At 36.6% G+C, this 13,741-nt stretch overlaps 1 protein-coding gene across 2 annotated transcripts in view; it reads right to left on the bottom strand.

Annotated features, from left to right (window-relative positions):
• Window positions 1-13,741, bottom strand: part of LOC131672672 (Golgi to ER traffic protein 4 homolog) — a 629,760-nt gene that overhangs the window by 399,963 nt on the left and 216,056 nt on the right. For both annotated transcript variants that reach the window (XM_058950056.1, XM_058950047.1), the window contains exon 3: window positions 7,502-7,736. In XM_058950056.1, the coding sequence (XP_058806039.1) occupies window positions 7,502-7,736 (235 nt within the window). The remainder of the gene's footprint in view (window positions 1-7,501; window positions 7,737-13,741) is intronic.

The following is a 13,741-nucleotide window of genomic DNA, read 5'->3' on the forward strand; positions in this document are numbered from 1 at the left end:
GTGGTTTTGCCGTCCTCTAAAGGTTAACTATTAGTAACTCTTTTGTAACTTCGCATAACTCACAATTATCTATTACTTGATTATAATCGATTCTACTGCTATTAATTTAGTATTATTTAATTACCTACGTGTAATCATTCTAATGAACACTACTGTGCGATTTACGTTTTATTACTTACTAATTTGTCATACTATATAACTTTACTTTGTATTCATCACTTATTATTTAAGTTGTTAACAATTCTTAAAAATAAATTTAAAAACTTTTGAAAAAAAAAATTACTATTTATTGTAGTAATTTTTTAAAAAGTGTAAGGTGTTGCACGTATTTTTTAAAAAAGCTTGATTTCGATATCATCATTAGTTTTTGAAATATAGTGTTTTGAAATATTTTCATTATTTTTCCTGGATAATTAATAACTTTTGATAAAATTAGTATTTAAAGTTGAAAATTTGAGAAAAAATTTACTTGAATGTATACAACAATTATGCAAAACTTGAAAAAAGTCCGTGATCTGGTTTCTCTGAGTTCATCAAAATAGTCGAGAATCATATATATATATATATATATATATATATATATATATATATATATATATGAGCCGTTTATTTTGAAAGTGACCTAACTCCGTTTTTCAATTTTCTGCCGCTTACAATGGTTACATGTACAACTTCATGTTATTTATCAGTGACGCATTTCAGATTGCTTATATTCAGAGAAAATAATACATTTTTTACATATAAGTTTTCCGAATTAATTGAATAACTGAGCCGTGTAGTTTGAAAATGGCCTAAACTTTCAATATCTCAATTTGAAGATGAATGGAGTTAGGCCACTTTCAAAATCAGCGGCTCATATATATAGTGAAACAAAACGTGTTATGAAAATTCTGAAAATTAAAAAGGAACAAAAAGGTTGACTCTGTAATAAATATACATATAGCTAAATTTGAATATAAATTTGAGTGGAATATTATTCCAATTATGGACTGATAGTGAGTGCAACTAGAAAGAACGATTATTTTCCGGAACATCGAGGGCTTTAGCATAGGACAGAATAACCCTAAGATACAATAACCTAGGCTACCCTCTAGATAGCTTAACGTTAGATTGAAATAATCAGTAAACATTAAACCCAAATATATACAATAATAAACAAACGTAAAACTCCAGAGATGTTTACCCAAATAGGTGTAACAAAGTAAGAAAGTTGGTATTTATGGATCAATGCAAAGCCATTTGAAAATACTTCTCTTTGTGTTTAGTTTCGAACAGTTTATCTCGGAATTCGATATCTACGTTTTTTGTTTAGAAAAATTATAACCTCAAAATTTACTACATTATTTATTAAAGTTAGACGCATGAATATATAGGTCTTAATATTCATTAAACAAAATTATAGAAGCTACTTACGTTAGTGAAACGACCTACTGTAGCAGCATTGATTTTCGGTACTTTGCAGCAAATGTTTCTTTAATAGCATAAAAATCAATGGTGATATACAATATTCTACACGGCAATCGCTTTAGAAATTAATTATCTTTACTGTGTCAAAAGTTTTTTGCGATGAACAAAATTGTTAATAGAATGGAGCCAAAATCGATGTCATAGCAGGACGCCGTTCCACTAAATAGTTTCTATAATTGTATGTTGTAAATATCGAGGCCTATAAATTGATACATGAACTCTATTATAAATAAATTTATCTTATAAATAAATTTCTAAATATTAGTAAGAGACTATTGTCGATTAATGTTAAAAATTTCGTAAATTTCGAGGTTATTTTTTCGAATAAATAAGAGTAAATATCAAATTCGAAGGAAGATTATTATCTATATTTTAGAAACTAGATACCTTGAGGAGTACTTAAAATTTTTTCAATATGATTCATACAAAACTTTTTTATCATGAGTGCATGGAAGACAAAATGTATTTTTTCTATCAAGCGGCTAACCAAAGTTGAATATCTGGCCATAGAACTATCTCAACTGTTTTAATTTGTTCAATAGACATATTCTCCAAAATTTTCATTTTGTTTATTGCAAAAAGCTCTACATCGATGTCTTCAAAAAATTGACCAACATTTTCTTTTGCTGTTAATAAGTTGAATAATATATTCTTTCACTGTTCTAACGACTCCTTATGTTTTTGCATCGTTTGCAACGATTACCGAAAATCGTTAGACTCGCGCGAGGTTAAGGAGCGGCTAAACGAGAGGAGCCGCGTTCGGTTCGCGAGAGAGAGAGAGCGCGTAGGGGCAATGACCGGGAGGGGAGGGTCTGACCGGCAGTATGACTGTGCCACTCAGTCTGTCAGCGTCGAGCTAACCTCCATTTCCGAGCCGGTACGTTTTCCTGGTGACAGTGCGAGAGCATAGCGAACTTTGGTGCGGTGTGCTGGGTGCGGTAGCAGCAGCAATAGCAGCAGTAGCAACAGCAACAACAACAGTAGCAGTGACAGCAGCAACAACAACAGCGGCAACAGTAATTGAGGCGGTGTAGCGAGCAGCGAAGCGGCGTTCTAGTAATTTGTTGTTCGGATACGGTTGGCCACCGTATCCTCATCGTTCTTGCGGTAGGTGCACCTTCCCCTTTTTACCGTTGTAATTAGCGTGCGATCCCGCGCAGCGTGCGCGAGGTAATTAATTGTTGCACGCGAGCGGTTAGTTCGCGGTAATCGCGGTTTTTTCTCTCTCTCTCATTTGGCGTGTTTTGTCATTCGCGCGTGCGTGCGCAAGACTCTCGGCAAAACCCTCATGTAACTAAGTTGCATTAAATAAAGCGAACATTAATCGTCATCTTTAAATTAAGTAGTCGTTATTGTGTCATTCCTTTGTCCGGAGGTCGCGCCGATATTTGTTTACAGTCGATTCGAATTCGCCGGTAGCGTAGCACGAATCACGTGAATATCGGCAGGCGGGAATCGGCAACCTAGGTTCCAGCGGCGGCCGCACGAGCGCTACTAGTAAGGGCGACAGCGCCGCCAAGCGGCGAGTTGGGGGAACCCAGCTCGGAATAGTGAAGAGATTCTGCGCAGGCGCACTCCGAGACAAGGTAGGTTGCTGTGCTTTGAGCACAGAGATAACTAGGCGTCGTCTAGTCTTAAATAAAGGTACGTTTACGAGATTACAGAATAAACGGCAGCCTGTTACACGTTTTAATTTTTACGAAATTGTCTATCGACGTTGACGATCCTAAGAATTTAAACGATTTTTTTGAGGATCATCCATAATATAATTATATTATTGTCTTCTAGAAATGACATTTCATTTTAATGCTGTTATCGTCTATAATAATTATCTTCATCATAGTTATTTTAGCATTAACGTCCTTGGTTTATCATCTCTTTGGTCACTGTATTTATCATTATCATAATTTCTTAGAGCTTAATTATCTCTATTTCTTTATATTTTTCGACTTTATTTTATGATATCTGTTGGTACCATTGTAATTTCTATTGTCATAATGAACTTAATTCGACAAAATGCCGAAATCGTCGCTTCGTAATTATAAAAAAATTATTAATTTATAATTTTTACTTGTATGTAACTACACATAAATTTTAAAATACTAGATAGGTTCTAAATATTAGTGGCAATTTACTCGCATGCAAATTTAACTTTTTGAGAAAAGTGTGATGGACATGGATGTTTCATTAACTGTACCAGGATCATGTATGTGACCATATAAGATGAAATCCGTAGAATGGAGTGCTTAGAATTAAGCACACGATAAACCACTTATGATCGTCTGTGATAAATTTTTAAATTATATTATTATGATGCGTCATCACAAGCAAACTTTGCACCTACAAAATTCGCGGAACGCTTGAAAAATCCTCTCCAGATGAGAGGACGTGAACGACCGATCAGCTGATGCCGCCGTAGCTCTTATAACCACACCTAATAATTACCTCGATACCTCGCGAAAATAAGACCTCTCAGGACCAGCCCGATCGATGCATACCATCCTTAGACCCGCGCACACACGCTGTCATACACAGGAGCCCGGATCGATGCTTCCTCAGGAAACAAAGTGACGAGGAAGATTGCAGTTGAGATCAGCTGATTCTGGTAGTTGGTCACACAGTGGGGGGAGCACCGTACACACACTGACAATGGACGATTGTACGATACCCAATCAACGCTCCCGAAAAGACAGCTCGACGCCACACATATACACACCGACCGACTTTGCGAGCACCGAGAAATGACAATGGAGAGCGGTGATGGCACGCGACGTTGATGCGATAGCCAAGCGGCAGCCATGTTGTGACGCGACTATCAACGAGCATGAGTCAGAGAGAGCGGGCGTAGCGAAAGTGTGAGTGCGAGCAAGGCGACCGAGGAGGGGCATGAATAGGCGCGAGCGGGAGCTAAGCGGAAGCGTGCATACGAGTGAGATAACCGATAGAGCAGGCTCGAAAGGGGTACCGATATAGTAGTAGGGGCCATTGGTAGGACTAATGAGCGTTAGAGAGCAAAGGATAAATGATACCCGATTCGGGTAACGCTAGGTTGACCGACCCGCGCACTCTTGACCAGCTAATAATAACAGGGATAGGATTAAGCCCATGAATAGGACAAATAGACGCTAAATAATCAACCTGTAAAAAAATTACGCGGGCTAAATTAGTAAAAAAGACGGCGCTGTTGTTCGGGTTGACGTCATAATTTCCCATTTTTATAAATAAATTTCTTGTTTTAATCTACTTCCTACCAATCTCATTATTTGCTTAAAATTATTTGCAAAATTTTGAAAATAATAAAATCTGTTAAAAATGGCACGAATGCTGAAAATTATTTTTAGATCTTGTATACAAATAAAATAAATATGTATTAAACGAGATAATAACAAAAAATGGATCAATAAAAAATTAAAAAATTATGTGGATAATATTCTACGCTTTAACTATTATTTAGATATATTCGATATATGATATTTATTTTCTTCATGGAGGTGTTAGTTAAACATCATTAATGAATTTTTGAATTTTTGAAAGTATGTAACGAGGTGAATGCTCCGTCTTTTTGTTTCGATTATTTGTTCGTGCAATTGCATCGAAGAGCGCGCGGTGTTGTCGAAACGTTCAAATTCATTAATAGAAGAGCAGGAGGGGACGGGAGTCAGTCAAGCAACTTGCTACTAGTGAGAAATAACAACAGCGAAGTTATAATCAGTATCACATGCGAGTTAGTTTATTTCCCTATTCTCTACAGTATACTTGGCCCGCGTGTTTATGTTTACAAAGCGCGCGCGCGTCAACAACATGCAGCGTCGGAGCGATCGCAACTCTTTGTCCGCCGGGTTAGAACAAGCACGCTACCGATTCTTACAAAGTACGAGGGATTAACGATTAGTTCCGCGCAGTCGTGAGAAAAATAAAACAAAGCCGCGATATAAAGCTGGCTAGCTTACCTTTGTATCGGTCGCACTACTAGCAAGGGGAAAGGAGACAAGTTCGTTATTAGTCTTTCACAGGAACAGTCCGCTCTCGGTTTCGCTCTCGATGGCGAAACACTACACCCACGCTCACTCACACTCACTCGCTACCACAGCGACGAAAGCAGTTCTCTCGAGCTCGAAGGTGTCACTTCTACGTAACATCTTGAAAAATCGGCTGGCTCACTTCGTATTTCTCATGAAAATTTTGGCGGAAAACTCTGGCTTTTTTTACAGCAGCTGGATGTACGGATATCTTATCCTCGACTGGTTCATTTATATTCGCGTGCGTTCCGTCCCGTCTCGTACCGAATTCTCTTATTCCATTTTTCCCCAACCAGTAGGTGCTGCCCTCGCAGGCAGCCGCATAGTTGAGGTGATAGTGCTAATAAGACGTTTACTGTCACACGTAATAAAAAGACATAGTTTTTTCTTGCCAGGCATGTTATTATCTATTTAATCAATAAGAAAATAATCTATAGATTATAATGAAAACAATTTTTATATATTTTACTTTGTCAAAAATGCTTTATTTATTGTGTTATAAAATATGCAAGTATAAATATTGAAAGAAGAAAATATTATGATTTCTTTATAAAATTTTTGAAGTAAATGAATGTTATCATAAATAATAAAAATAAAAAAAGTTACATTGAAAGAATTTGAACCGACGGCTCTAGAAATGCTATCCAAACAATTCACATGACTAAAGTTACGATCAAAAGTTTATGCCTGAAAAGTCGTGTATTTTCATAGATGTCCCCAACTACTTAGATCAAAATATTCCTGTTTAATTATTATTTATAATAATCTTATGATTGATAATTTCATTATAAAATATTCATATACTCATGAATTATTGTAATAGTATGTGTTACACCCGCATTTATCATACATACCAACAGCACATATTAATTACCATCAGTCATTCTAGTTATGGCTCCCTTATAAAATGGCGCGCGAAGCAATGGCATTCTTCTGACAGTTTCAAATACGATTGAGTACCGACGGCTTATACATGATACTCCCTCTTCTCTGTATAGTTTTCATAGTGTATATATTTTCTCATGTTTGTTTCTCTGTTTGACGTGCGGTGGACAGATTGATTGATGGAGTCAGCAAAAGAATAGAGAAGGCGAACGCGAGGAGCGCGAAAGTAAAATAGAGAGAGAGTGAAAGACAGAGAGGGAGAGAGAGAGATGTCAGTTGCTCATGATTGCAACTTACAAAAGTTTAATGGGATGAGAGACAGTAATAGCTTGATTGTCGAATCACATATATCACCGATTTATCGTTTGTTGGACGATTTTCGTTATTTTCGAATTCGGTCTCGCCGGATTTTGATTACAAGTATAACCGTACAGTTCCTGTGTTTATTGATTTTTGTTCGTGGTTTGTGGCTAAGTTTTGTCCAGATACTTTCATCGTTCGACACCAATGTGTGAATGGGATCACGGTGAGGATCAGCGTTGTCAACGCGCGTGACCATTTTTGGTCCGCAGTTAAATAATAGTAGTAACAATAGTAGTGACAGTGGTAGCAATGCAGTATTAGCGAGGAGCAGCAGAGGCAACAACGAGAACCGGTAGCCGAACCACGAAAGCTCGATGCCGTGTTCTTTCTTTCTCTCTCTCTCTCTCTCTCTCTCTTTCTTTCTTATTCTCTCTCTTACTCGTGTTTAGGGATTTTGTGTTAATTTTGTGGACAAGAATTTTTGCCGACCCTCGCGTCGATACTAACAGTTAGTTTCGATAGGTTTAAAAGAGAGAGAGTTTGCCAATAAGTTTGCTATAACTTATTTTGCGCGCGCTGTGAGTTTCATGCCATCGGTTTCGCATTGAGTTACAGTGACGTCACTAGGTGCACTTATGGTATATATATACATATATATATATATATATATATATATATGTATCCTTAGCAAAGTAATGAACGTTATTCTTATAAAACTTTAGCTTACATTGATGTAGAAACTAAAATATGATTCGCAAATAGCTACTATGACCAATTTTATCAAGTACTGAGTGTTGTATTGTATTGAATATAAAATTGAAACTCACCTTTCCAATAAATTTCTGCAAATCGTTGGTGTAATTTAGGATGTCCAATCCTATAATTAGTACCAATATTACTCCAACGAAGAGCATTGTTTACAAATGTTTCTCTTTCAGGAGAAGTTGAATCCATTAATGAAAACAAATCAATAATATTTTCAAAATATGAGAAAGATGGCTTTTCTTTCGACTTTTTAAGTACGTCTATATATAACATCCCCAAATCAGCTCCACTTGTGTACTGAAAATAAATTTGTATGCATAAAAATAATTTGTTTTCACATCATATTTTAATGTTATTTGTTGTATTTTCTTGAGATATGTATGTTTTAAAACTAAATGGAAAATAAATCTTATATACCGATTGTAATAAAATTCTTCATCCAATATTACTACACCAGATCCAACATTTAATTTTTCAATTACATAAGATTAAGAATTTCATATTACGACTTATCATAAGTTAAGGTGAAGTCAAACAATTATTGTTTGTATATTTTCTGATTAAGATTTGTAACGATATAGTACTGCTCATGACCAATTATTTCGGGTGGGGAAAAGACGCAATGACGCTCTGAGCAATTGAGAAAGAATTGAAATAAAAGAAAAGAAAAATAAAGAGATTTAGACTCGTTAATTGCTAATCTTATCCTTTATTCTACGTATTCAACTTAACCTATGGTACAAAAAAAGCCTAACAATCAGTTGAATTTTATTCATATGATATTCATACTTTATTCATAATGTTCGTCAATTTTTCGAAGATATCAAGAACTACCTCATTGGAATTAAAGATAGAAATTTATAAAAGCTTTTTTTTGAATACTTAAAATCACAACCATTTATTGTGAAGTTAATGAGTAGTTTTTGTTTAGGAATAACTTACCATATGTAAAATAAAGATTTAATAGAGTAGATAAGTAATGGTTGTTTCAGGACAGATTTGTTCCTAAGTACTAATCCCTATGCACAAGAATATATGTATATTTCAGGATAGATTATTCCCTAGGCACAAGAGATCTTAGTTTTTCGATCAATAGAATTAATAGATAGATTAATTTAGAGATGGAAGGGGAACATTACTCTCTCTCTCTCGCTCTCTCTCTAGCAGAGGGGATATGGTTTCCTGGGCGGCCGCCGATACCTTAAAGGTATTACTGCTACCCTAGCTGAATGCTCTCACTCACTCTCTCTCTCTCTCTCTCTCTCTCGTAGAAGCAATACGATTTTCCGGGCGGCCGCCAATGCCTTAAAGGCGTTATTGTTGTCCTAGCTGAGGACTGGAGACTGCTAGCTCAATCCCTAGACTGCTTCTGTCTTGAAACGTTGCACGCTTTCTTCTCATCCCAAATCTCGTAGTTAAATGGGATATAGTGCTCTCTCTCCTCTTCCTCTCGCTTTCTATATCTAAGCAAACGCTACTATAGCTTTATTCGATTTCAGGAGCATTTCAATCATTTTATTCGAATCAGTACATTTTATTCAAAATATTAACTAGAAGAATTCATAGAATTTTTTTGAATAATTAATTTATTATTCAATTATGCATGGAATATAAAACGGTCTATCTATAATTTTTATTTTCAGTAGTTGACATAGCTATTTTGAAATATTCAGATAAATTTTTATATATGTATTACTAACAACTTCATCCATGCCTTCGAGTCGAGGTTGCGTCTGTCTATTTTTAATCCAAATAAACAATAAATGTAAAATTTTACATTTGTAACGGCTCATACAAAGTTAGCTCAATTACCGTAATGATATATACAAGACATTTTTAATGACAAAGTTAATTCATTAAATGGTGGATATCTCATGTCTCTTTCAAGATGCAAAATTTTTTTATAATAGAAAAAAAGTTTTTAATTAATAATGATTTTAATATCTGAATACATAATAAAAAAAAATTTTTTTTATACTTACTTTTCAGATAGTATATTTTGAAGCCATAATTTCTTTTGGAATCTTTTTACATGAATTTTTCTAGAAATATGTAAATGATTATTCAAAACACATGGTAAAATTTTATATGCTATAATGCCAGATCTCAATAATATACCATTTTGAAACATTTCTAACAATTTATTGACTTTATAAAATACGATAAGATAGGCAGTTACAGCCAATGATATGACGGTTCAAAGAAAAGCACAGTTGGAAAAGTATCAATATCTAATGGTAAATAGGCGAGTTCATTACATACAAAAGACTCATTTGAATCTGAAAAGTTTTAAATATCGACTACATAATCCATTTTAAAAGATAAAGAATTTAATATGAAATCTATGAAATACCAAAGCCGTTATGAGAGTTTATGTATGAGTTTGTTTTATACAGGGTGTCCCATTTTAAAGGAACCACCTCGAAATTTTCGACGGTTGGCGTTGTACAAAAAAATTGTTCAGACAACAGTTGTTTGGGACAATGGGGGCAACCTTTCTGTGAAATCCGATTTGACTTTGAGATTCATTTTCAAGGTCATTTGAAGGTCAAAGTCATTTTTTGAATAGGAACCCATATTTCTGATCCCGGATTCGGAAAGAGCGGAAAATTCTACGTTTAGATAACGTATTATGTGTAGGGTGCGGTTAACCGCCCCCTCTCGACTAAGGTCATGTAGGGGTCAAATTTATGATTTTCTTCATCTATGCATAGGGATGATCGGGCAAGAGTAAGGTTAATTGTAATAACCCAATAACTCGATAACCCAAATAACCCAATAATCCAATAACCCGATAACCCCAATAATTCAATAACCCCAATATCCCAAAAAAGTTGTAGGGTCAAATAACAGTGACCTTGAGCTTAAACTTCAGGTTGATTTTGAAAGTCGACTTCATGTATTCAAAGCCTTCATGAGAAGTGTCATTTTCCATTTTGTGCGATAACATGTTATTTTCATTCTTTTTTCTGGTGTGATTGCGGATAAGCCTACAAAGTTTCAACTAAATTGTTTAATAACATTTTTTTAGTATTGTTTATGACAATAGTGATTCGCGAACAGTCTTTCTCAGGATACTTCAAGTGTAATTTTCTTAGTCGACTTAAAAGGAGGGAATATGCCGGATTATTCGAGAAACGAAATTGTTGATATTCTGTTGTCTCTCGGGGCATGTCAAGGCCGATATCGTGCTGCGGCAAGGTATTACCCGCAGCACCCGGCTAGGTAATCAGTACCTTGCCTTCGTTGGCTGGGTAATCGATACCTTACCTTCATTGGCTGGGTAATCAATACCTTGCCTTCACTGGCTGGGTACTCAATACCTTATTAACCTCACCCTTGCCCCGGTGGGATGGTGGGGTGAACCGCTCCCCCAACATAATACTTTATCTAAACGTAGAATTTTCCGCTCTTTTCGAATCCGGGATAAAAAATGGGGGTCCATATTCAAAATATCTCTTGGTTATTGGGTTATTGGGGTTATTGGGGTTATTAAGTTATTAGGTATTGGAGTTATTGGGTTATTACAATTAACCTTACCCTTGCCCGATCATCCCTGTGCATAGATGAAGAAAATCATAAATTTTACCCCTACATGACCTTAGGCGAGGGGGGGGGGGGTTTATCCGGGATCCGGAGGGGGGAATCCGAGATCAAAAATATGGGTTCCTATTCAAAAAATGACTTTCACCTTCAAATGACCTTGGAAATAAATCGCAAGGTCAAATCGGATTTCACAGAAAGGTTGCCTCCATTGTCCCAAACAACTGTTGTCTGAACAATTATTTTGTACAACACCAAACGTCGAAAATTTTGGGGTGGTTCTTTTAAAATGGCACACCCTGTATAAAGCCCATACCTTACCATCATTCGTAAGTATAGGGCGTCATAATCGCCACAAACTCCATTTTTCCATTTTGTTACCTTTTCCATAGGCTACAGCGTCATCATCTTGCTTAAAATGTAATTTTTATTCGACAGACGGTGCAATTTTTTCTCTAAAGAGCCGGCGAACAAAGCTCAGTATACCTCATCCTTTCTCAGAAGTGTATTAGTAGTAGCAGTAGTTATTATTGATATTTATTTTATTTTTTTTTATTAGATGATTTTATTGATTGAAATTGAATCGATGATTTTATTAGAATGAAAATGTTAGCAGTTATTGCTATCAATTCAGTAGTGATTTATATGAAACAATATGGTTTAACTAGAGCAATACGATAAAGATGTCAAATTTGCGCTTCACATTTAAATTCTATCAGAAACAAAATAAATATCTTAACAAAAGTTGACGAAAATATACATACATTACAAAAAAGTACAAATTAAATTCAAGAAGATGGGGTTAATTGGCGAGAAATTAATTCTGGAAGCAAAGACGTTACCACGACTGAATAACGCGTCGAGCATAAACACGTTAAACGCACAGATTCGAAATCGGGATGAGGAGTGATACAGCGGCGAATAAACACAACAGCAGATTAACACACTAATACTTTAATCGTCAACAATAGGTTACAAGACGGCGACCTCGTACTTATACACTACGAGCGGCACAATAACAAACACGAACGCGAAGGTGACTCGGTGGCTGGTCAGCCTACCTATTCCCTTGTTAGAACTAAATATTATAATAAATACCCGACAAACACTTTCCGCCGATAAACTATCAACGAGTAGCCGGCAGGTCTGCCGAGCTACCATCCATAAACTGGCGCCCAAACATGCAAGAGAGAGAGAATCAAGAGAAAAACACGGCACTGACCTCGACCTTCAGCCTCTCCGACGGCTAGAGCGCTCCGCAGTATGACGTCACTGGTGTACCTCTCGCTGGCCGTCTCGCTGATGTTTGTTGTTGTAGCTGTCTATCTTACTCATCCTTTCGCTCGCTCCACAATACTGTCTCAATCCGTTGTTTCACCCGAGAATTGCTGTTGTTGTTGCTTCCGCCACCTCTCTGTTGCTCGGTGCTGCAGCACGTCAAATTCCTCGCGTGCGCACCCGCGCACCTCGCCGGTTACCCACACGCACCGGTGCCGGATATCCTTCGGGACACGGCTGGGTGCGACCCAGCCTCACACTCTATTACTCGTCCGCGCACCGGGCGTGTTTCCGAAAACGAACGATCGTCGACGAGGTCGCGGGGCCAACTTTGGAAGACCATGGCCTTTCGTGTTTATTCGCACGTGCGACTTTCTCCGCTCATTGCCTAGCAGAGACTCTCGAATTTTCCGCGGCGAATCGGCAATTCGAGCGCTCTCTCTCTCTCTCTCTCTCTCGCTCTTTCTTTCTTCTTCTGCGCCATCTCTATCGCTCCAGTCGTCAGCTCAGCCCGTATTCAGCACCTCGTAAACAAAAGATCCAAGCATGAGTGTGTGTATCAAACGCACACACTCTCAGCTTGGCGCGGCGCACGGACATATGCGAGAGCCAAACGGACGAAATCGGCCTAGCCGATATTCTCTGTTACAAGCTATTGAAATAGATGAAGCTAAAAATGTTGGCTTAACGGGTCTTATGAAGAACTGGATATCAGTTAATCTAAGTCAAAGTTCAATTGCTGAAAATGCTGGCTGGACTAGCGACAAAGAAGTAGCACTTTCAAATGATAGATGTTATTTTACGTTACTGTTCCCCTCAGTATGCTGTTACGATTTCCTGAAGATTATTGAAAAATCGTAGTAAATATCAAACATAAGTTTATCATTACAATATCAAGAAATGATTTGAATGCTGTTATAACTACACCTACCAATTCACAAGAAGTAATTACTTCAGAAAAAATGTGACACTGATGATTAAAAATCTAAGGCGTTATGGGGAATGGTAATTTCCACGAACTATGCAAGAGCCCATGCCCAAGCGTCGTATCACAAATTATTTTTAAAGGGGAAGGTAAGGGGGGCTCTTTCGCTCCTCTGAACGATGACAATGGGTCTCGTCACTAAATTGGCATTTTGGGCTTCGGTTTGGAGAGGAAAGGAATGACAGGCGCACACAATGATCATTCACGATAACCGTTAACAATATTTATTCTCGACATTTAACAATTAGTTCAAGTTGTATGGTCATAGATTTCTGATACATTAATTTAAAGATTGAATTGAAAGTGAACAAGATGCTTAAGTATCTATACCACACTCATGGCTTGTACCATTAATGAATAAAACAATTTTATTGTAGCCGTGGAAGATCGATACGTATATTTAAATTAAATATTATAAGTGAATTCATAAAAATTTGTTTTTTATTCATTTATTCCAGAAAGAACATTTTGTCCATTAAACTAAAAATTTTATAGT

The sequence above is a fragment of the Phymastichus coffea genome, unplaced genomic scaffold (genome assembly GCF_024137745.1).
Source record: "Phymastichus coffea isolate CEN01 unplaced genomic scaffold, Cenicafe_Pcof_1.1 PCOF00012, whole genome shotgun sequence".
Lineage (NCBI taxonomy): Eukaryota > Metazoa > Arthropoda > Insecta > Hymenoptera > Eulophidae > Phymastichus > Phymastichus coffea.